This window comes from Gymnodraco acuticeps, unplaced genomic scaffold, assembly GCF_902827175.1.
Source record: "Gymnodraco acuticeps unplaced genomic scaffold, fGymAcu1.1, whole genome shotgun sequence".
NCBI lineage: Eukaryota > Metazoa > Chordata > Actinopteri > Perciformes > Bathydraconidae > Gymnodraco > Gymnodraco acuticeps.
This window is the reverse complement of record NW_022990966.1, coordinates 1657874-1683180: the sequence shown is the minus strand read 5'-3', so window position 1 is coordinate 1683180 and position 25307 is coordinate 1657874. Positions and strand designations below refer to the sequence as shown.

Genomic DNA, 25307 nt, shown 5'->3' with positions numbered 1-25307 from the left:
TATTTCAACGCTCAATGTATGTGAAGCACCTTAGTGTCCACAGATTTACAAACACCTAATTTATATTGCAAATATATCGGATAACAATAACACAGTGGTTTGAGCAAGAAAATATGTTAGCTCGAGAAATAGTTTAGGAAAAAATAGAACCCCTAACAGTAACACAAAATACATTTAAACAAATGCTACAAATTGTAGAATTATGTTTATCGATCAGTTTATTGTAAATATCATGTAGAAAGGAAATCATTTACAAAATTAAATAATAAAAAATGACTTTCAAGTAGCTTAATCAACACAAAACATCATCACGAACATTCAGTCAACCATTCAAAAGAAAGGATTAATGATCAATCTGTCCCGTGTGTGTTTGCAGCAAAAGAAAACATGACTAACCTTTACTACGCGTGTGTGGGGTAAACAGTTCCTTATGTAGATACTGCTATCCATGTTTTGTTGACATAAAGGAATAGCTTGGCTTAGCCTGGTTATTAAGCAATGTACTGCTGTGATCAGGGGCTTCAGAAAAAGGTAATTGAGCCACTTAAATTATCAATATCAGTTTAAAGGAATGTTGTATTTTTTATATTTTCATGCCCCATCATGCTCTCCGGCATCTATTTTTGACTCCATTTTCAAAAACTGAAATTGAACTGTTTCGTTGGAAATAAAGTCTGGTGGCTTTGGCGATGCATACATTGATTTAACGTCTTCAGTTCCAGACCAAAAGGGCTATACTGTACTTCCTACAACCCAACTTCAAACAATCGGGACAATCCCTTTAGAGGCAATTCATACCGTCAAAATGTAAGTATAGAAACTGCATAAATTAATGGTTCCTTAGGGTTTCAGCTAAATAACGACTCATTCACTTTTCCCCTCTCTCTGTAAATCCAGTCTGTACTCTATCAGAGTGAAGTTCATGATTTTGCCAGCAATCCCAGGAATAACAAACTCTCGTATCTTCTTGTAGCCCATGTCCTCATACAGCTTCTGAGCGTCTGTAGCCACCACAGAGGTGACCAGCAAAACGGCTGCAAAACCTCGTTCACGAGTAAATTCAGCGACTGTCCGACACAGAGCCTTAGCGATGCCCATCCTGCGGTGAGTGCGGCGCACAGACATGCGTTTCATCTCCAAACACGCAGGCGCATTCTCAGCAGGAAGGCAAGCCACCATGCCGACCACCACTCCATCGACTTCAGCCACCCAAAAACATGAGTCTTTCTGCTTCAGGTAGGTCTCGCTGATGTTTTTCAGGTCATTACCGAGTGAGGTGTCGATGTGTCTGTTGAACACGTTGACGACCAACTGGCGGGCCCCAGCCAGGACCAGGGTGACGGCCAGGATGGGTAACAGGAAGGACTTGGAGCTGGTGATGAGGGCGCAAAAAATGCACATGAGCACCATTTGGGTCGGTGGCTGTTTCAGCATGTGCATGAAGGAGGAGGGCACATGCTCGCTCATGCCCATGGTGTAGGTGTCCCTCACCGCCTCCGAGTCTTCGTCCCGATACTTCCGGATCTGAATATTCGCCATGGCTCAGCCCTGATTCTGAAAACAAGTCCAGGTTAAAATGTGAGAGGTTGAAAATAGGACAAATGACAAGAAAAAGTTGTTTTGCAATCATATATTGAATCAATACATCACTTGGGCCTTCTTTTTTATAGAAAGCAAGACATGACGGGTGAGAATAGAAAAAAGTCTAAATTGTAGATTCAATCTCGTCTTTGCGTTTACATTTTTTTATTTGTACCTTGGACTACTCCCATCGCAATCCTATGTTGATTAATCAAAAATGTGTTACACACAGAAAAAGAAATACTAGCACTTGAAAATCAGCCCAGCCCACACCTTTTATCTATCATGTTGTTTACTGTAATCCTCTCAAGAAGGTCAGTCTTTGTCAGAGATAATACAAGCGTTTGTTGTTTGTTATGTGTTGGAGGCGTGTGGCGCAGTGGGTTAATGCGCTGATCTTCGAATCAGAGGATAGCAAGTTCAAGTCCCACTGCAGTCAGCATGTCGTTGTGTCCCTGAGACACTTCACCCCAAATTGCTCCTGTGGAGATTGCCCACAGTATTGAGTATGTAAGTCGCTTTGGATAAAAGCGTCTAACAAGTAACATGTAATGTAGTGTACCTAAAAGATTGTATTATTCTACAATTATTCTGTCCGGCAGTGGCTCAGTGAGTAGGGGCTTGGACTGTGAGCCACAGGGTCACCGGTTCAAGTCTCCGACCAGACCTTCAATATGGAGTGTGCACTGCTACTTGGAGAGGTCCCAATTCACCTCCTGGGCCCTGCCGTGGTGTCCTTGAGCAACCCTCCCTCACTCACTCACTCCCATTGCTCCCCGGGCGCTGTACAATAGCTGCCCACTGTTCCTAGTACTAGACTCCTGGTACTAGGATGGGTTAAATGCAGAGAACAAATGTCACTGTGTGCTCTACATGTGTGACCATTAAAGAGGGTTTCATCCCTCCCAATTCTATTCCAATAGACAAGTAAAAGTAGTCATTATGCAGATTGGCCCATTTCGGAATAATATATATTATATGCTTTGATTATAATTATTGATGCATTTATGTGTTTATTATAGTAATATGGTATATGGTAAAGGTGCAGCTAGTTTTAATGACTTTGTATACTGCAGGGTAGCTGGTGTATTTATTTCAGGTGCTACTAAAGTCCATTGTACGTGTTGTTTATATTTCAAAGTACACTACTTGAGTAAATCTATTTAGTTACTTTACACCACTTTATTTAGACATTATGCAGTAATGAATGCAAGGCAGTGTAACATGTGTGCTTATTTTGCATTTAACAAACTCAATAATCAGAACGAATAATAATCTCAAATGTCACGTGAGTCATTTTATAACGGTTTTAACGAAAAGCCAAACAGCTTTAACACGTAGGCCTTCAGCATCTTCATTAACTATAATGTTAATGCAGATGCTGAATGCCTACGTGGATCGGATCAAACAAACTTGAAAAACCTTAATCATGACCCTTTCAAACACTTTAAGTCTTCTGATAAGCTAACAGCAGCTAGCATCATGTAGCTTCACAGAGCTACCACGGATTTGATATGACTTCATTTCATGTATCCCGATACAAATAAACGGGGTTATTAAACATGACTCACCGTGTTTATTGAAATCCTTGTTGAAGGCAGGGTTAGTGTGAACAAATCAGAAAAGTTTCCAGAAGTCAATCGCGTCTCTTTTCATTTGTCTCCTACTTCCCCAACTACGATATGCTGCATTCACTGTACAGCAGCCGAATGGGAAAATCAACCTGCCTTCCTTCTAGTATGCGATTCTCGTTTTCATAATTGACACCTATTTTGCCATATAAATGTTGGAAATGTATATCACTATAATATAGACATCTTTTAAATATCTGAAGCGGGATTACGTCTAGGATAAATTGTTGTTTTCTACCGGGCGGCTCATCATTTTCCAATTCAATTTGGATAAATACGAGCTCTGCGGTGTTAATTGAACGCAGCTTGTACCACTTCCTTTCCTGTGGATTGGCTGCGGCTTGCAGAACAGCTGATTGTATAATTTAGTTTTTATAAAAGAGATGCAAATATAATTACAAAACGTTACCGAATCCCAGCCATTTATGGAGTGACTTTAAATAATTGATTGACACTGGTGCTATGTTTGCCTTACTATATTTAAGGATCATACTATGTTGTTGGCATTACATAAATAGGAAAGTATTTATTGGATTTAACTAAAGAAACTCTTGCTAAAAGATATGGCTAATGACTATCCACAACAGTGTTTCTCAACTGGTCACAAGGATGAATATTTTTCAACATTTTCTGCAAATTATTTTCTGAACTGATCAAATAATTAGCCTTACAAATAATTAGTAGATAAATAAAACATTAGTTGCAGGTCTACCTAAACCCACACAATATTTAAAAGTAAATATAAGTAAGATTAAGTTGCTATTATTACAACATTAAATGGGTGTCATACAAAACAATGTAAAGGTAAACATGTTTACAGAATACATAGAGTGGGGTAACATAGGTAAAATGTTTTAACTTTTGTATTTGTGGTGTTTCATGTAAGATATTATTGCAGTTATCAAAGAGCCACTGAGAGAAACTGTCAAAGCAATACAACCCTGAAGGCGGACACATTTATTTTCATTTAAAATAAATTGCATGAAAAGGCAACCTTTGATGTAGAGCGACCAGGTTTTAATACTTGGAGCCTATAGAAACATATAGGAGATTTTTTGACGTAGAAATACTAACTTTATTTTAAAATCTTACAGGAAAAATAACCAATGAAGGTCATAGAGGTCACACAACTCGGAGCTCAAACACTACGGCCATGAGAAACAATAAACACAATTATTGTACGCCATATGAAGACTGAAAAAATAATTTATTGTCTCCTCAAAAATACACAATTTGACTAGAGTTCATACATAATGATTGTACAGATTTCCCTTTTGATGGAGCTAAATGTTCCACTTACTTCAAAAGATATAAAAGCTTTTTTTTCCATTTTGGTTTTGTTCGTACAAAACATTTACATTCACTTTCCCGCCCAGCCGAGTGAGCAGAAATAGAAGCAGCTCATTATATATTGAATTTTTCTTTCCAGTTTTTGTTCCTTAGTCTCTCTCTAGCCCAGGTTGATTTCCCCTGCGTACATGGTGATGAGCAGGATGATGGTGAAGCCGCTCAGCAGCCCCACGTTCTGGATGATGAAGAAGATGATCTTGTTGGAAGTCCCCTTCTGTTCCCGTGAAATTTTCTCCATCTCAGGAAACTGAGGCGAAAAAACGAAATCAGATATCAGAAATGACCATACCCTTATTGATCATATAATGGGAGGTAATAATATACAAACAGGAAGTGGGATTTGTGTGCCTAGAATTATTAATTTGTTGACATGAATAAAAGGGGAAAGAAACATGGATGTTTTTAACATCTGATATATCTATTACAGTGTGAGGACAAAACTGGTTTAACCTGTTAAGCCCCGAGCCTGTTTTCCAGGTCTCAGGCTCGAAAATGACATTCCCAGAACAAATGACCATAACTTCACTTCTAAAAGGGGTAAATTAATAATCTTTTTTCTCAAAGCAATGATAAACCTGTGAGTTGGATGTAAAAGAGTCAGAATCAATATAGATTTATTTTTATTTTAAAGTAAATTCAGATTGAACATAGTAAAACATTTTAAATTATTGTGTAAAAATAAAAATGACTTATAGTGAAAACCACCCTTGAATGATGGGATAGTAGACTAAAAGCTTTAGGAATCCAAACTATAACATATAATAAGTACCCTGTATCAAGATTGATGCAAAACAAGTGAAATTTGACCTTTTTAGAGAGGTTTAGCAACAAAAAAACACTTCTGGGGTCATTTGACCTATCTCTGGCCCCCCATGGTCGATTTTGATGATTGACATCTCTTTTTAACCGCTAGAGCCAATAGAGGGGTCCTTGGGGCTTAACAGGTTACAAATTGCAGGTTCGGCCTACAACAAGAGGCCATGTTTTTATGACATTTGTCTTATTTTCAACAAATCCAATCAAAAGACAATAAGAATACATTTATCCTGCTAGGAATTATTCCTCTGTGTTCACTGTTACCGGAAAAATACCTCTGATGGTGTCAAGCTACTTAACAAGTTAAGAACAAACATATTTTTCAATTTATTTTATATTAATACTTTAATTTTATAAATCTATGTTTGTATTGTTTTTAAGAACTCTAACACTGAGCATTGCTGAGCCTTTTCCTTGGCCACTTGGGGTCAGCATAACAAATTGTAAACACAACATTGGCCTATTTTATTGCCCTGGAAAGTTGAAATCACATTGGCCAGACACTATGATAGAAAGTCCAATATTTCTGCTGATATTTCCACAAAACTATAACACAAAAGTCACTAAAACACTGTGTTAAGCTCAGAGAGACTGCCAATGAAGCAGCACATTTGACATGCATGCATTTGATACATGGTTAATATCAGAAAATATCAACTATAGATGCTTAAAATATCTAGTAAGGATGGAAGGGCATTGGGCAGCACATATAGGGGGGGTGAGATGGACTAATAGACTGTTAGTCTTGGCTTTAAATGTGACCTGTTGACAAAAACAGACATATAAAGTAGCTCTAAATAACACCATCAAAAAATGTGTATATATAGAAATGCAAAAACCGAGCTGCAGTCTGCAGGTGTGGAGTGACCTCAGGTGGGATCATGTGACTCACCATGTCTGCCAGAGCAATGTACAGAAACATTCCTCCCGCGATGGCAAAGATTGCATTGGGGGCAAAGTTGCTCCCGAGCAAGATGCCGAACGCTAGCCCAATGTAACACGACACCGCAGACAGCATGTTGAAGAAAATGGCCTGTGGGACGGTCATACCAGCGTTCAGCAGGATCACAAAGTCACCTGCAGACGGAACAAAACACAGGGTTGTTATGGACATTTCTGCACAACACAAACACATTTGAACTGATAAGACTTTTAATTCAGATCATCTCTACATATTTCTTCACCGTCTTAATGCATCCAGTTTGCTCATCTCTTGAAATCATCTGTACAATGACACGCAATGCAATACAATAGTGTTTGATTTGTAGTATTGTCCAACTTATTTACATTAAAAGGGGAGGAATTTCAGACATAAATTAGACGGTTTTGTAATACATTGGTTACAATAATGAAAGTTGTATTGGATTACATTTCTATTTTTAGTTTATTAAATGTTGAAAACACATCATAGAAGATTTTGGTGCAATGCTGCATTGTGTCAGTAGAGGTCAATAAAGATCATACATTCACTAATAGTCCTTTTCCTTTGTGTGAAAAGATATAATCTGCTTTTAATCTGCTGAAATCCAGTTTTCCTGTTAAATGTTATTGTTGTTTGTTTGATAAGACCCTGTTTCACAGAATGATTTGTTGTACTGAAAACTATTCCAGCTTGGCATTGTGATTAATATGTTAAAACCTGACACTTTTTTAGGGCCATAAAATATAGCTATATTCTAGATTACATTTTGAACACTTTATCCCCAAAATCCAGCCTTTGTATGGAAGCCCTGAGAGGCATGTCACAGAAAACCTTGAGACTTTCCAAAAAATGGATTACGAGAATTCTATTTTCTCATCCCTTAGAGCAGGGGTGTCCAAACTACGGCCCGGAGGCCAAATGCGGCCCATTTGGAATCGGCCCTCAGCAAATTCAAAAAGTATAATGGAATATGTGCCACAAATGAAACTTATATTGTACTTTTTCAATATATATGTACAAATATATTACACAGTAGTATTCATGTAAGTAATAAGTCAACTTTTCAAATAAATTCAGTCAATTAAAGTTGGAAACATTTTGTAAATTGATAACTTATTTGCATAACAAGCTTAAAATAAACTCTTCCTATTCCCCTTATTATAATCAGTCTGAGGCTTCTGTTTTGAGCTGAACACTTTTTGTAACAAAATAAATGGACAGCTGTGATGTAGGCTGTTTTTTTCTTAAGGCATTTTTAAGTATCAAGCATCATTGACCTATATTTGATTGATTTTGCTAACTTATAACTGAACTTATGAGACAATATACCTCTGAGTGGCCCAGCACTTCGTATATTTTTCTGTATGTGGCCCTCGATGAAAAAGATTTGGACACCCCTGCCTTGGAGCTTCAGTAAGTTTGGGATCTCCACCAGAATTAGACATTTGAGTTCTGTGTTGGAGTGATATTACCCTGGCGTAATATGAACAGGATAACATCCTTACCGAGCTCGTGGGGGAACTCCTCGCACACGATGGCGGTGGACGTACTGAAGCCCGCCAGGATGGACACGGTGAACGAGGCGCCGATAGCCAGGCCGTCGATGAAGTTGTGCACCGCGTCGCTCAGAGTGATCATCCACGCCACCGTCTTGATGCTGGAGACACGAGTTCCTCGCAGCCAGTGGCACATCACGCCTGATACCTGGACGTCCTGCAAGAGGAATAAATCAGGTTAAAAACACACGACTATCATTTGAATTTAGAGAAGAAGAGTGACACGCAAACAAATGTCAATTTAGGGAGCCACAAAGACAAACAACAATATCTATGGTTAAAATACAGCTCAAATCCTCCACAAATGTAAGGATATTATCAAGTTTTACTTCATGTCCCAACGAAACTCACAGATCTTCCACTGTTATTTTAGAAGTGTCTCTTAATTTGTTGTGTTATTCTTATGAAACTGGTTGGTTGTTATTATTATTGCTTAGACATCACAGCATTTAGTTAAGTAAGGTTATACATTATGATGACATTATTACAGGTAGGCTTATATTTAAGAACTTACAAGAACCTAAATATGAAAAGCCAATCGTTTTTTTGACATTTAATAACCAAAAAAGTAAAAGATCGTTTATCGTAAGTGTGCAAAGTTTATCCTTTTGTCGTGCAACATCTGCACATAACCCTAATAAACAAAAATAACTGTTTATTGAAGTAAAACTCACATGCAGCCTATTCAACAAACCTATGTATGGCAGAATAATGTTGGCGTGCAATTGTCTTGAAATACGTCTGGCCCGTCTACACTACAGGCATAGAAAAAGCTTGAAGCTGGGCGTGTCTGAAGCTTGGCGATTTTTTGCGAGCAACGCGACCAACAACCAATCACATGAATCTCCCGCCCCCGACATACAAAGCAATAGCAATGTTAAAACGAAGTAAACTGGATATAAAATCCCCAAACAGGCGAAAACCTACCAGTTTCACCCACTGTCTCTGCCACCTCCCTCCATGCCTGGTTCCTCCGGTTTGTATCCCGGTAAATAGTTCTGGTCGTAAAGAACCGGGTGATTTGTTACCGTAATTTCTCGTTTGGAATATGAGGAAATGAACTGCGGTCTGGCTCTCCCAGCTTGCACGCGGTTTGATTGGCTAGTGCTTGTACTGGCGGGAATTGCAAAAACGGGATTTGATTGGCTGACGCCAGCTTCGAGCAAGCATCGAGCCTCAAAAGTTGAACATTGTTCAACTTTTGACGCCGATAGACGCTCGCGATGCTTGCAACGCCTTGCCATGCTACCCACAATGCAGTTCGGCGAAGTTTGAAAATATCCTACGTCACCCCATTCAAATGAATGGGCGAAGCGTTGAAAGCATTTGTTGACGCCTGTAGTGTAGACGGGCCATTATGGCCCGTCTACACTACAGGCATAGAAAAAGCTTGAAGCTGGGCGTGTCTGAAGCTTGGCGATTTTTTGCGAGCAACGCGACCAACAACCAATCACATGAATCTCCCGCCCCCGACATACAAAGCAATAGCAATGTTAAAACGAAGTAAACTGGATATAAACTCCCCAAACAGGCGAAACCTACCAGTTTCACCCACTGTCTCTGCCACCTCCCTCCATGCCTGGTTCCTCCGGTTTGTATCCCGGTAAATAGTTCTGGTCGGAAAGAACCGGGTGATTTGCTACCGTAATTTCTCGTTTGGAATATGAGGAAATTAACTGCGGTCTGGCTCTCCCAGCTTGCACGCGGTTTGATTGGCTAGCGCTTGTACTGGCGGGAATTGCAAAAACAGGATTTGATTGGCTGACGCCAGCTTCGAGCAAGCATCGAGCCTCAAAAGTTGAACATTGTTCAACTTTTGACGCCGCTAGACGCTCGCGAGGCTTGCAACGCCTTGCCATGCTACCCACAATGCAGTTCGGCGAAGTTTGAAAATATCCTAAGTCACCCCATTCAAATGAATGGGCGAAGCGTTGAAAGCATTTTTTGACGCCTGTAGTGTAGACGGGCCGTTAAAGGTGGGGTAGGTAGGTTTGAGAAACCGGCTCGAGATACACTTTTTGTTATATTCCATGGAATGCTCTTAACATCCCGATAGCAATGAATATCTGAAGTGCTTTGACAACAAATCCATAAAAAAACGTCATCTGTGGAAGCCGTAGTACTGTAAAAAGCACGACCAATCATCAGAGCCGGCCCGGCTAAAATAACTGGATGGCCTACCTGCCTGTCAGCCTTCCATCTGTGCACAAACTTAACTCGTGCCCTCATTGGTCATGTGTGTGTTCGTGTGTGTTGGAGGAGGGGCTCTGTAAGGAAGTCTGAAGGAAGTGGCAGATTTCTTCCGGTTGTGTATTTTCAAATTCTAGCGCACTCGAGCTGGTTTCTCCAAAATTACCTACCCCACCTTTAACTGATTCAAGTTCACTCATTCAGCCACAACCAGGCGGTCCGACCTTTACCTGAATTGATTTGTGGGCCAGATCAAACGATGGACCTCAATGCAATGGCAAACAATGTTCTTTTACTGAGTGGGACATGAATGTCTGTTCAAAGTTGAGTGTGAATCCATCCAGTAAGACATTTCCCAGTAAACCCCATGGTGGTGCTATAGTGGTTCAGATTGCTGGCTTTCTGGTGCATATTATTACAGTAAATGCAACGTATTATGAAAGCCCATTTCCATTACAAAATCCCATTTTATTTATTGGTTTAATTCAATGTTTTCTCTCTGGCAACCCTCCGGAATGATCTCCTGACCCCCAGGTTGAGTACCAATGAGCTAATCATCATGAATGCCAAAAATGTAAATGTGTCCCCTCTTGGATTCACAAAATGTATCAGATACCAATAAATGACATTACAGGAAACATATTTATAAATGTGCAGCATTTGCTAAGGAACTCTTCGATTACAAATATAATGGCCTCAGTGTTTTTTATGTGAAACCGGAGAATGAGCGGACATAAACAGAGGTTCTGGGTCTTGGTTAAAGATACTCTGTGGCGACAAGACGGTCCTTTTATCAGCCAGCGAGACAAACAAGGAGTCTTTGTGCTCCAGACAGACAATCCCTGCATTTAGCAAGAGGAGAAGGATCTAAAACCTTCGTCCCTCTGTGCCACCAGCACTTCTGTTTGTTTAGGTTTTTGATCCTTCAGAGTCTCCATATGACACGGGAGATTTCAGTGTTAAATATTAACAGCAGTCTAATCGCCCCCTATGACTGATAACAGCTCGATAAAATACTGCGAAGCTGGAACTAAGACCAAGACTTACACTAATAAATAGTAGTTATTTCGTGTCTCTGTATTTTCTCTGTAAATCTTTGCCATTTTGTTTATCTTTGGAGTCATTTTAGTGTCTTATATAGCTGTTCTTTGTCTCTTTGTAGTTGTTTAGTGTGTCTTTGTAGTCACGTTTTCTCTATGTAGACATTGTGTGTCTCTTTGTAATTCAGTCGTACCTCTTTGTGGTAATTGTGAGTCTTTCAGTGTTTGCTTTGTGTCTCTTTTTGCCCATTTTGTTCCTCTTTATAGTTTCCTTTGTACTTTTTGAGTTCCTTTTCAACTCTTTCAGTAGCTACTTGTCTCATTGAGTGACCCTTTTGTAGGTGAAGGACAGGGACACCTAATGATAAGATGTGTTAATGCATGTGCTGCATTTATAGTCCATGATTCATTCCTGTCAGGTGTATCTATAGCGGACAGAGGTGGATAGTAAATCTCTATTAATTACCTAAGATAACATGTCAGAAAACACTCACCGTTTTGACAAGTTTATTATAAGACGTAGCTGCTCATTAGATTAAAGATCGTTGAGTTCGAGAGTGATAGCCGTGAGGGTTAGTTTGCAATGTATGCAGAAAGAGTTGATTGAATGCCAAAGAGGTGGGAATTAGGAGTGTAATAACCCCATCTGAACTGCGTGGCCCTTTCAATAAAAACAGTGACAGAGGACGGAGTTTGGTAGCCTCCATTGACTTCATTGCAGTCAGTTTTAAAGCAAAATGATCCACCGAGATCTTCCCTTCTCCAAAACAAACTGCTGACCTAAACAATTAAAACTCGTAAATAAAGCAATATAACACTTTAAATCTGTCTTTCTAGTGTACCATGAGCTAAAGGCTAACGATTGCTCAGCTAGTTTCTCTGACTTTCTTAAACCTAAAATTCTTTATCAGATTAAGATATAGAGATACAAATCCACCAAGATCTAAAAAGTGTCTGGTAAAATGAGGCTTAAAATGGAATAAAAAGTACATTTATGAGGGCTTCTTGAAATGAAACATTTCTGGGTTGGAAAACTGTGTTAATAAATCCATAACATAGGTCTAGTTGTTTTTAGATTTTCTCAATAAGAAATGTTAAATGAATCTGAATTTCCCCTATGGGATACACTTCATGTATTCCTTCTTCTTCTCCACATTATATGTCTCCTTTAGCTATGAGATGAGGCAGGTGCGTTATTGATCTGGTACCTGAGAGGTCGTCACGCTTGTGTTCACAGGCTCAGCGTTCGGGCTGCTCTTGTCGGTGGCGATGGTGTTGACGCTGGTCAGAACAATGGAGTCCTTTTTCTCCGGTAAATCCCCGTTCTGGAGAAAGTTTTCTTGAGGAGGATCAGCAGGAGTGAAGTGGCTGTGGCCATGCTAACAACAAGAGAGACAAAGTAAGTCAGCTGAGGAACAACATTAGATAGGTTTAAAGTAAGCTGAGGAGATAATTCAAGATTGTCCGCAATGCAATACTTAAAGACCACATCATTTCAACACATGAAGTATTTATAGTGAAGATTAAAAGTTCCTACTACTGCAAGGTTTTATTCAAAGCTAAGCTAACTGAGTCTTGGTCTTAGCTTTAATGTTTGACATATATATTTTTTCAAGAATGTCATTGTGAATATGTGTGGAAGTGAATTGTTATAACATGTGACTTTCACACTGTTTAACTTTATTCTACAATTGAAATCTCACTGACTTTGTCAACTTTCACGAAAAAGCTTTTTATGTTTCCTTAATGTCCTACATTTGTGTTTATTACTATAGGATGCCGGACTAAGTTGTGGTACATTTGTTTGAGTGTTGATTATTGTTCATTGTCCCTTTAAAAAGGTAAAAGGTATTTTCAAAGAAGTAATTCCTCTTCAAACCTTATATGTACAGGAAATGCTAGGATAGGCTATTAAACTATTGATTGAAGGACTGTTAAACTGCTAAAGAAAGAACCTTAGTAAATCTTTTTAAATAACCCATATGATGAGAGGCAGCTAGCTAAACTTATTTTTACATTATTTAATCTGGTCCCCATTCAAAAAGTTAGAACACCCCTGGTTGAAGGGTAATGTTAGGAGTATGTGCCACATCTTACAAGGTCACAACGTTTGACTTTTGTTTTCATGACCCTGCAAATGATCTAAAAAATAGTGTATTTTCCTCCCTGTAGTCATTACGTGGCATCCTAATGAGCTAATAAACAAGATGACTTAATGGACATTGGACAACTGCAAAACAGGATATCACTCTGCAATAAATTACAATGATGGATTATCAGCAACAGGAAAAATAATGTATCAGAAGGCTGCTCCAGGACATGGCACAAAAAAAGAGATATGAGTTTGGCAATGTGCCCAAAGAGTCCTGGCTGCCCATGCTGCCCTACAAAATGTCACTCAAAGAGACACATACAAATCAGGTGTTGACACAAAATGACCTAAACGAGACACACAACCACAAAGAGACACAAAACAACTTCAGAGACACAGATGTGATCTTACCTCATCGTCTACCCTGAGAGCCATTTTCAATACCTTCTCCACAACGAACAGGAGATAAAAGCCTCCAAATATTCCAACTGCGTTCTCCACATAGTTATCCAATTTGGGATCAAAACCAAGCGCCTGTGGATTAACAGAAAAACGTCAGTGGCAAACACAATAATCTCCCTTTAATTATCACAAAAACATCGTGTTAATTCCACCTGTTACTAACCTCGGGTATGAGCTGCAGCACAGCGTTGGAGAAGAGCGTCCCGATGGCGAGGCCGACAAAGTAGGTCAGCAGTTTGGGGAAATATGGCTTCTTGGTGAAGGGGACCAGGAAGAGGCCGAGCAGAGACGCCAGGTTGATCACAGTGACGGCCAGAAACCCGTAACCCCACACTGTCAGGGCACACATCATGGATCAACAGTTATTTAATAGCTATTTTGAAGCATTTTCAAGGTGCCTTTTCAAACATGTGAAGGACATACAGTATAAGAAGGGTGGCAATTTAAAGGAAAACACATAGTATAACATACTATATTGACAGACGTCTCTGTGTGTATATATATGTTTGGGATGTGTGTATCTGAGTTTTGATTATCTTGCCAACCCTTGGACCGATGTACTTCATGTCTGGCTTGTATGTTGCATACAGTCCAGTCGGTGCCCTGCATGACATGATATGTGTGTGTGTGTGTGTGTGTGTGTGTGTGTGTGTGTGTGTGTGTGTATAAAAGAAAAGCTAATCATTTATTTGGTTAATTATAATTAAGTACGTGTGTATGCAACATATTACTCCTTTGTACTGCAAATTACTACTTCTAAGTTGCAGATTGTCAATTTTACACAGCTTCTACAACATCAGCCTGTGAAAGGAAGGTGTGAGAAAGGAGTGAATTCTCAATTTTTAAAACAGCAGAGCAGGTGTGGTAATATTTTTAGAGTTTGTGTGTCCAGCCGTGTGTCGGGGTATGAGTCCAGGCGTGTGAGTCTAGGTGTGTCCAGGTGTGTGTGTGTGTGTGTGGTGTTAAACATGATGCATGCTTATCCATACACTTATGGTACAAGTGCCCGAAGCAGCCAAAAAGAAGCCTTTCAATAAGTAACTATGTTATTATTAGGCCAGTCTGACTTACTTTGAAACCCCAGAAACAGTGGCAAGCCCTGAATGAGCATTGCAATAGTAACCTCAATGTAGGGGGGTTTCTGCCTTTTATAAAGAATCTAAGCACTTTTCAAACCTTGAAAACACCAAATTAAGATGGAGGTGTTTCCAAGGATTTCTAGCACACGAAGGAACTCTTTATTTATTTGCAGAGGAGAAATTCTGCTCACAGCGTGCATCAATATCAACACACTGACTGAACAACAGTCACAGATGGTTGCAACTGTCAACAGCAGTGAGGAGGAGGAGGAGGAGGAGGAGGAGGAGGAGGAGGAGGAGGAGGAGGAGGAGGAGGAGGAGGAGGAGGAGGAGGAGGAGGAGGAGGAGGAGGAGGAAAGTGGGTCGCGGATTTATTTTTTTTGGGGGGGGAAAAGTCAAACTTTTATTTTGAAAGCCCAATTTTCTAACGCTGTGCATGCAGTCGGCGTTGGACTGGAAGTACCGGAGACCATAAACGGTTTTGAAAACTTCTGTCACGTAGTGATCATCTTCTCAATAAAACATCTTTGCTGATGTTTTTTCGAGTCTTCTGGCCAATCAGAATCAAGATTGTTGCCGGAAGTCCCCACGGAGAATAACTTTGCGGTAGAACTATTCTTTATACATCCATGGGTACAACTCGTACAACTCCAGATAAAAATGAACACATACTGAAATATGACCCCCGGTCTGATGACTGACAGGTCACAGAACAATGGGAGCTATCTACCCTTACCCACAATTTAAAGTAAGTCACACAGACTCTCTCCTCTTTACTCTTCTCGCAGCAAGATGTCAGAACAAAGTGAAAAACAAACAATGGCATAACATATTATTAATATGTCGGGTAGCTAGTAATAGATTTATGTATGTTCTTCTCAGAGTGTACCAGAATGCATAGTTTATGTTAGTATTTCTAAAAATCTCCTGGGGGAGAATCCCCCCAGACCCCCCTGCTGGGGTTGGGTTTTCAGCATGTGTGCCTTTTTTATATAGTTCAGCTTTGATTCCATCATCTCATTAAACCTTTTTTTAAAGCATACTTTAGTTATGTGAAGGGATATAAGGGATATATGCACTGTACTTCACTTTTATTACTATTGTATGCTGAAAAGCGTATACATTACAGCACGTTTTTTTGTTGAATAGATTTGAGTGCTTCAAAATGTTGGGTCGCGATGTATTGACCAAGTAAAAAGTGGGTCCCGAGGCCTGACCAGTTGAGAACCACTGGTTTAAGCGTTACATAGCTTCACAGTAAATGACTGTGGTTTTTGTTTATTAAAAGTCATGAGAGGAGAGAGATAAGAAGGAGATGATAAAAAGTGACGACCTGAGAAAAGGTTCAAATCCGCACAAAAGGAACCCCCCCAAATGCCTTTTTAGTTACCATTATAATGTAGCCTACTTAAAACAAAGGGTATACTTTCAATTTAAAAACGTTCTGATTGGCGTTGAAACAGATTACCAGTCACTAAGCCAGTTATTCTTTTTAATAAAACACAAAAAAGTGCATGTTGAACATTTGATATGCATAATTTAGGTCTGTGCGTTTGATCATCAGATCAAGGGGGCGTTGGGGAACTCCAGTTCGAAACCCGCTCCCGCTCCCACTGCGTCAGGCCGTTGTGTCCTTGGGCAAGACACTTCACCCGAATTTGCTCCTGTGGGTATTGTCCACAGTAGATGACCATTACATGTAGGTATGATCTGTATGTGTAATGTGTATTTGTAAAGCGCTTTGAGAGTCATTGATAAAGCGCTATAATAAATATAAGGATTATTATTATTATTAATTATTGATATATAAATCCATTTTGAATAGCATAATATTATAAAAAGAACTAATATTTAACTGGCATGGAAGGCATTATTTGTCTTTGGTGGTCGAAGTATTATTTGTAAAAGTAGTGTTAAGAGTTCTCTGTTACAAGTAAAAGTTCTGCATTCAACTCTTTATTAACTGTAGTACTGCTATTAGCATAAAATAGTGTTTGAGTACGGAAAGTAGTGGTTAAGCAGAATGGCAATTTTTTTTGAATAATGTTTATTATTGTATTATAATAATTATAATCACTTTAATGCTGGTAAAGGTGGGGCTACATGTTATTGCTTTAATATTGCTGGGTCTGTAATAATATTATCATAATTACCTCCGCCATGGAAGTTATATCTATGGTATACAGTTTATTTATCAGCAGCATTTTGGATAAACTATCGGCCGGATTTTCATAAAACTTAGTGACAGGATGAAACATGGGCCAAGGAAGAACCCATCAAATGTAGGAACGGATACTCTGATAATGTTTGGCTTTGGTTACACTGTGAGATGGCTTTGGTGGAGGTGTCAATGTGTCGAGTAAAAATACAAAAGTACAACAATAGCCATCAAGTCTCAAGCTACCAAGTCAAGTCACTCCTCTAAGACAAAGTTACCTTCAGTATCACCTCTTTATAAAGAGTATTGGTAATCTTTTCAAAAGGTATCACTACGATTTTGTTTACTGTTAATATTTTATTAAATAATCAAAGAAACAGTAAATAAAGATGTTTTCCTGGTGGACACTGGGTAAAGCAGCTACAAGTTAAAGGTTAGCTTAGCTTGTATCTTTAATAACTTAATATCCAGATGTCGGAAGACTCAAAATGAAGTTAAGTTTAAAAGCAACAAATGTACAAAATGTGGTATAAAACTGGATAAAAAGTCGACTTACTTAAGTTGACTTTTTATCCAGTTTTATCTGGATATTAAGTTATTAAAGATACAAGCTAAGCTAACGTTATAACCTTTAACTCGTAGCTGCTTTACCCAGTGTCCACCAGGGAAACATCTTTATTTATTGTTTTTATCAGCTTGACTTAACAGGCATGAGTACTTTATAGAAGAGGAACGCTCTGCAGGTCATTCTGCTCCTGGCAAAAAAAGGTCCTGAACTATGATCAATAAAGTACGGAAGAGGATTGGGGCCACATGAAAACCATTTTTGGAGGATTTGAAAAAAATATATATTGTTTTTTGTTCTGAGAAAAAAGTCAGAATTCTGACTTTTCTCTCCTCCAAAAAATGTTTCCATGTGGCCCTAATCCTCTTCCGTAATGAAGTAATTCCATTTGGCGCTACACTGTCTGTTGTCATTGCTCTCATTAAGAGCCCTCAAATATTGTACGTTAAACTTCCAAGTCTCTACAACAAACCCTGATGAACTTTGAGAATTATCTGAGCTGCTGGAGTCTCCACAGATAAACAAACATTGCGATGAAGCGGCTCACCGGAGTAGTCTTGGGGCAGCGGCGTCTTGGAGCCGGTGTAGGGGCAGGAGGGCAGCAGGACCTGGGTCAGCACCGCGGGGCAGATCCTCCCCAGATGCTCCACCGTCAGCTGGCTCTCATTGCTGAAGCCAAAGTGAGACAAAATCTGCTCTGTAGACTGACACTGAGGGACAGAGAGCAGACATTAGGCAAGGCAAGTTATATTATAGCACCTTTCAACACAAGGCCATTCAAAGTGCTTTACAAAAATGAAAGACATTAAGAAACATATTATAAAATGGCATTTAAAAACACTCATTTAAAAGCAAAGACAATAAAACAAAAAGGTACATGACTAAAAGTTACAGTGCAGTGTGAGATACACACATCTGAAATGTTTAGGTCCGACTCTCAATCATTGCTAACTGTTTAGCAGAAATAGTTTTCTTCGATCTCACTTTCCTTTTTAACTGATCCTTTAGTTATTTCAAGTGTTTCATGCTAAACGAACCCCCCTTTTGAAAATGTTAATCTGCAACCCAATATTCTGAAAATTCAACAGATCCTGGCCATATTAGTGTTGCATATAACATTTAAATTAATTTGCATTAAAATGATGAACTAGCTCATTTACTGAGATATTAGCGAGGGCAAGTGTGGAAGAATAATTGTGAACAAACATTTCCCATTAAACATAATCTATCATGGTTTTTAAGTATCTCTTTAAATGCTTCCTGCTTTGATTTGATTGTGCATTTGTTTTGCATCAGTCTTCTTATTTCTGATATTGAGAATGATTATTCGTGGTAGATGTCAGCTGTATTCTATTAGCCTAAAACTGAGGGCACTTGTCTCAATAGCATGTTTTAAATTGAAGTTGTCTGAAGTCCTTACCACCAGCTGCTCTTGCAGTAATAAGTAGTGCCTTTCTTACTGTCCTAATGTGCACAATGTAGTGACTGCTTTTCGTCTTTTGTTTAGTTAGTTGTGTTCTCTGTATTTTATATGTCTGTGTTATGTGTAATTATGTGTAAACGTGCTGCCTTCTTTGCCAGGTCAACATTGTAAATGAGATTTTATCTCAATGCTTTTTATCTGGTTAAATAACCAGGGTTTGTTGTAGAGACTTTTTTTTTAAATTATTCACACAGTTAATGGAGTTTGTGTTTGTTTACATCACGTTTACATGATTTATTCATCATTATTTAAAAACTGCACTTGAGTAATGTGGTATAATGTTTGTTCATGTTTTGGTAAGTGCATTATAGATTAAGCTTCGACTGGATTTAGTTTTGGAAGCCTGTGTACATATTTTATTGTTTTCTCCTTTTGTCTCTAAAATCCTTCTTGATTTGTTTTGAATGTTTCTGTATCTTGCGTCTTCTTTCATATGCATTCTTCATATTTTTGTTTTAAATGTGATGATAAATACATTTAAAGAAGATGTTGTCAGAATTATATGCACAGATAATCTACCTTTGTTTTAATTATTATATATTTACTTACTTACACATTTCAAAACTAAACTTTAGTAACTGACTTCTACTTGTTGTATGTACCCTAATATATAAAACTCCTCTTGCATTTTGTTATGCATCCCTATGTTGTAATTGACAATTCATAAATCATTAGGATAATTACATCAGCATTGTTGCCATGATTGTTTTTATAAACAATGGGTGATTACTCAAGTTTATAATATTGAGTAATCACACATCGTTAAACAGAAACAATGACAACAATGCTGATTTCATTATCTTAATGTCCTACCAATGGCTAATCGTGTCAAACACACTGTTCATTTCACAACACAGTAGAGGATAATCGTTATTTGATGGGGAGAACTGATTATATAAATAAAGAATTGCACAACAATTATTAAATGGAAAAGATGATATAAACTATTTAGAGCTCCTGTATAATGCCTCTCTCTGGAAGGGCCTTAAAAATAAGACATATGAACATGTAGAAAGAGTATAAAATACATTTCCAGTTTAGTTTGTTTTGTGTTAACTACACTTTTTTTAAACTAGTATTGTTATTCCATTTTGATTAGGTGATATTATTACTTGTTATAAACTTTGTATTTCATGCCATTGTTCTTATTTTGTTCATTTTTTAGCAATCTCTAGCATATAAAGTTCCCTTTAATATTATTACATAACAATGTAATAACTTTAATAAAGTTTAGTATCGTTTGTTCCATGAATATGTTGAACGTTTTACACCATAATAAACACATGACAAGCACGTTTAAATCCCCTGCACTCTAGTAAATTATCATTAATTCGTTTATAAAATGTAAATAGTTTCTGTGCTCACCTCTTCGCCTGCAAGCGGGTTTCCTTCCGTTATCAACTCGGCTCTTCTGTCTGAGATTAGCAGCAGTAGATTCTCCAGATTTTCCGTTGAAATTGAATTATTTTGTCCATAATACCGTAAAATATTCTCCAGAAATACCTTCCCATCCCGGCCAACAGCTTTTTTACTGAGGCACGTCGGTATAAAAACCAAAATGCACGTGATAAAACATGTTAAAGTAAACATCTCTGTGTTTGTAGGGGTTTTCTTGAGGTAAAAAAACTAGTCCTTCTGCTGCATTTACTCAGGATGTCCCAGCAGAGGTCCACAGATCCATGGCACTGCGGCTGAATTTAAAGGGTTCCTCCTTTAAGTTTCCTGCTCACTGATTACATTATTTTAGGAGAAGCAGTTCCTCTGATGTGCGCGGAGGGATTTATCAGAGATCAGGTTCAAAGATCAGTCTGCACAGCCATGCAGGGAAAACATGGAGGTGACCGACCGCGTGCACTCATAATGCCTTCTTTTGTGGCTCACTTTCTCACTTGGTATGCAACGTGCTGACACACACACACACACACTCATGCTTGGAAGTAGTTCTGTGGGTGTGGTTGTGTGTGCAGAGGGTAACACAACAGTGTTAATTGGGAGGAGACATACGGCTGTGACTCGGTGTACAGCTGTGACTCCGTTAGTTCAATTATGAAACAGCTGGAAAGAAAAAAAAAGTATAAACACGAGACATGTGAGGGTGGTATTAAAGGCCAGTGTCGCCCCCTGGAGACAGATCATGGTTACTGCACGAGAGAGCCGCAAAATAAAACTGGGAGTAGAAGTAGAGAGCAGGGTTTACTTTATTCAATGGCAAACATTTGGTTAACCATGAATTTACTGATGGATTTTACACATTTAAAATGTAGCACTTAGTATACATTTTTTGTGTTTTCAGATTGAAGGTTGTTGTTTGTAAACCACGCCCTATTAAGTAATGTAAGTTTTAAACTATCAAACATGTGTTGTGGTTTTAAGGGAGTATACCTTAGATAACATTTTGAGAAACAGTGGGTTCCCTCCTGTTATCTTGGGGTACATTTGACCCCATTCAATGTTCAACGTATCTAAAAAAAATGGTTCACATTATTTGTTTTGCTTAGTATTTCAGGACTTTTCCTAATTTAGTGAGGACTAATGGGTAAACATAAAATGAACATGAAAATCTTTTTTAAATGTCCTGTACGCACTTTGTACGCATCGGTGTTTTAGTAGTATAAAACATATACAAATGTCAACATTTTACACATATTTGTGTTGATTGTGTAGGATGATATTGAGGTGACTATTACATGCAAATGTATCATTGTAAAAAAAAAAACTACCCTCTGCTTTAGTTATTGGTCCTTTAACAACATCAAAAATATCTTACTTTAACATTTTATTTCAGTCAGTGAGATTTTATGGTGATTTATATATTTTTCGATAGTCACATAATAGGAATTCTGGATGTATAAAGGGGTATGTGGGGGGGGAAGGTTGGGGTAATGTTTTATTTAAATGGTTATTTAGGTAGTCCACTAAGATACCTAAAGCACCAGAGACATACATGTTGGTTAACATTTGGAATATGATCATTGTCTTGAGTTTTAAACTATTGGGGTCAAATTGACCCAAGAGGATAAAGGGTGTAAAGTCAATCTTAGGATAACAGGAGGGTTCAATTCTATAAATCAGATCCTATTATAACTACGATTTTTATTAGTACTGTTATTATTACTATAACTTAACCCTCTATGGCAGGCATCCTCAAAGTCCGGACTCAGGTCCGGATCCGGACCGAACCACAACTGTCTATGGACTCTGAGCAAATTATGCTTTTCATATGTATTATCTGTGTTATCTTTGAGACAACGCAACGAGTCAAAATGCTCTGCTATGTCCACTGCGCTCTGTCTGTCTGTCTGTCTGTCTGTCTGTCTGTCTGTCTGTCTGTCTGTCTGTGTGTGTGTGTGTGTGTGTGTGTGTGTGTGTGTGTGTGTGTGTGTGTGTGTGTGTGTCTGTCAACGCATTGGTCCAATCGCATTCAGCATCCCGTCAGCGTCGTCGTCCCCCCACCAACAGTCTGCGAATCAGAGGCACAGTTGGGCGGGTCTTCGCGGAATGCGGGTGGGGAAAATGTGTACGTGTTTTAAAAAAAAAAGAAAGTCAGAGCGAGAGTGTGGACGCTGCAGACGCTGTAGTGTGGACGGGCCGTAACTTCTGACGCCGGAGTAGCCAGCGCCAGCCAATCAAATCCCGTTTCGGAAAATCTGACAGATCAAGCCGTAGCCAATCAAACCGCGTCTAAACTGGGAGAGATATCCCGCCATTCATTTCTATATTTCAAAAAAAGATGGAGGAGAAACTAATTATCGCCGTAGTAAATCACCCGGTTTTGTATGACCAGACCCTCTTCACCTACCGGGATACAAACCGGAGGAACCAGGCATGGAGGGAGGTGGCAGAGACAGTGGGTGAAACTGGTAGGTTTTCGCCTGTTTGGGGAGTTTATATATATATTGCTCCCATAAAATCCCCGGGGGGTTTTGCTTTCTATGTCGGGGGCGGGAGATACATGTGATTGGTTGTTGGTCGCGGTGCTTGAATACAATCCCCAAGCTTCAGACACGCCCAGCTCCAAGCTTTTTTTGAAGCTGTAGTGTGGACGCTCCGTTAACAGCTCATCTAGTTGCATCTGTACTGTAGCTAGTAGCCTAGTTTCACCTATCGGGCCCCCGGGGTGGCATGGGGTGGCAACTGCCACCCTAAAAATAGGCCTTGCCACCCCAGCTGGCAGCTTTGTTTTGAAAGAAAAGTTGTGGCTCATCGGACATTTATGAGAGAACGTCTCTAATGTCTGAGTGCAAATGAATGCAGCACAAGACACACGTCTTGTAACACCCATAGATATATATATATAAACACTAGATGGCTCATGGGAGATTTTCCAGCATAGCTGACCGGCCGCCATCTTGCTACAGTTAACAGTTACTCTGATTCGCGTTATGGTAGCTGTTGTAAGGTGAGTGATCTGCACAAAAATACTCTTAACTCGCTGAAATCTTGACTGATTTACAAACGGTTTAGTTTATTATAAACATTATTAGCATGGCTATGATACAGGATGCTTGGACATGTTGAAATTGCAGCTTTTCTTTGTGTATGTGGTTGTATTTATTAGCTGGCTAATAACAAGAGGCTGTGAGTGAGACCTAGTATTACAAAGTTGACCCAGCAACTTTACACCAGTGGGAGAGGCAGAACTGCTCTTTCTTTTCAACATAACTTAAGTTACACATTATTTCTTCCAAGTGGTTTGGCTTGTTAAAAACATCTTGCATTATGATACAGGAATTTGCTAGCTTTGTGTTTACAGAAGTACCTGACTATGCCGGACTTTTGTGCAGCCTACGGATGCTCTAATCACCGCAGTCTGCAAACAAGAACCCGTGGAATCACCTTTCACGTGTAAGATATGACAATATTATGACTACAATTAGGATAATCGTTAATTACTTAGTGGATGTATGTACATTACAAGTCCTGCTACACAGGATCAGTGGGGCTATGTGAGATAATAGTATTGCAAGATTGTTGTTGACCCAGCCTCTTTAGAATATGTTGTTACCATTTCTTTACACAATTATTTAATGTTTCTTTTGGACACCTTTTTTATTACTCTTAGTGTGGTTGTCTTATTCTTAAAGTAGGCTATACATACATGCATACATACCAAAAATATGATAATTTCGATGTGTATTTTTGTCCTTACCCTTAATGTTAAAGGAAAGAAGGGAGGAAAATGTTGACAATAATTTATATATCTGGCTACCTTTCTCATGTTTTTAAGGTTTCCCAAAACCGAAGAGAGGAGGAGGCAGTGGGAACTCGCCATAAGAAGGGACGGTTTTGTTTCCTGTGACAGGACAGTAACAGTTTGACCCGTTGTTGGGCCAAGCTGTTTTGTGCATATCATTTTACTTACTTGCAGTTACAAATAAATCGCTGGTAACACATACCAATTCTACTCTGGTCGTGTCGTTTCCCTTTGTACCCCTCGCCAAGAGGGAACGTAACAACATGTGTTGCGTGCCGTAGTGGGTGCTTGTGTGTCTCCCTCTCTTTCCCCCTGATGTTTCTTCTTCTTCTTTGTTTAATGGCGAATCGCTACCACTAGGAGCATATATCGCCACCTACTATGTATTTATTAAATCTTCATGTTCCATGAGACGCAGCACTATGTTCCCCACATATGTTTATGTTTGCTCAGTCTTATAAACCCATAACATGGTTGTGAAAGAATACCAAAGCTGAGGCTGGACGATGATTGATTGTTGGTGTGCCATGTGTCACCGTGTGTCTTATTGGTTTTGTGTTATACTGTATTTTGTTGTGTGCAGCTGGTCCTTATCTCCAAGACACATTTAAAACAAATAACCTTGAACCTTGAAGCCCCATCTCTCCCCACCTGCTCCTGCTTCCTACATCCCCTCCACACCACACCAAGTTGTTCTTCTTAATAATAATAATAATACATTTATTTTGGGAGGCCGCCTTTCCCAAGGACCCAAGGACACCTTACAGGGGCAATATAGGGAACAATTTAAACAGTGGATTTTGTGATATATCAGCTGGGGTGAGACAAGACAAACCACAGAAGGACACAAAAGGACACATGGTACAGTTTATATTATTCTTGGTCTTTTTTCAATAACATATTTCAAAGGTTCTGGATTTGTTTACAAATCTAGAAACTAAATACAAAACTAGTATAGTAATATGAAGATCTCATGTCAAAATAATTGTGATAAATTAGACAGAACTGGCCTGTCTGTGAGCACATTTTATGTTGGTTTGGTTCTTCTGATAAAGGTGTGAATATCTAAATAATATACCAACATATGCTATTGTCATTAGTTGTGTCCCTGTTCTTAAAGCTAAGGCATTGCTAAATTAACAACTCTTGGCTTACAGAGTGTTAACATGAGACCGATTTTTATATATA

At 38.9% G+C, this 25307-nt stretch overlaps 2 protein-coding genes and 1 long non-coding RNA gene across 4 annotated transcripts; 1 reads left to right on the top strand and 2 right to left on the bottom strand.

Moving 5' to 3' along the window:
* Positions 1 to 200: 200 nt before the first annotated feature.
* Positions 201 to 3303, bottom strand: LOC117558812 (probable N-acetyltransferase camello). Its single transcript, XM_034235210.1, has 2 exons — positions 3153 to 3303; positions 201 to 1554 (listed from the first exon to the last, which is right to left on the bottom strand). Exon 2 carries the CDS (start codon positions 1537 to 1539, stop codon positions 865 to 867), a length of 675 nt encoding a protein of 224 aa, XP_034091101.1. The 5' UTR covers positions 1540 to 1554; positions 3153 to 3303; the 3' UTR covers positions 201 to 864.
* A 904-nt stretch (positions 3304 to 4207) lies between these two features.
* Positions 4208 to 20783, bottom strand: slc39a8 (solute carrier family 39 member 8). Its single transcript, XM_034235464.1, has 8 exons — positions 20291 to 20783; positions 17990 to 18152; positions 13804 to 13973; positions 13590 to 13712; positions 12295 to 12465; positions 7806 to 8013; positions 6271 to 6455; positions 4208 to 4809 (listed from the first exon to the last, which is right to left on the bottom strand). The coding sequence occupies exons 1-8, from the start codon at positions 20513 to 20515 to the stop codon at positions 4663 to 4665; spliced, it is 1392 nt and encodes a 463-aa protein (XP_034091355.1). The 5' UTR covers positions 20516 to 20783; the 3' UTR covers positions 4208 to 4662.
* A 1948-nt stretch (positions 20784 to 22731) lies between these two features.
* Positions 22732 to 24329, top strand: LOC117558934. Of its 2 annotated transcripts, none has more exons than XR_004570893.1 (3): positions 22732 to 22785; positions 23679 to 23770; positions 24153 to 24329. It is a non-coding gene; the product is annotated as an uncharacterized LOC117558934 (long non-coding RNA). The 2 variants fall into 2 exon arrangements; XR_004570892.1 differs by lacking the exon at positions 22732 to 22785 and adding an exon at positions 23044 to 23324.
* Positions 24330 to 25307: the final 978 nt, after the last annotated feature.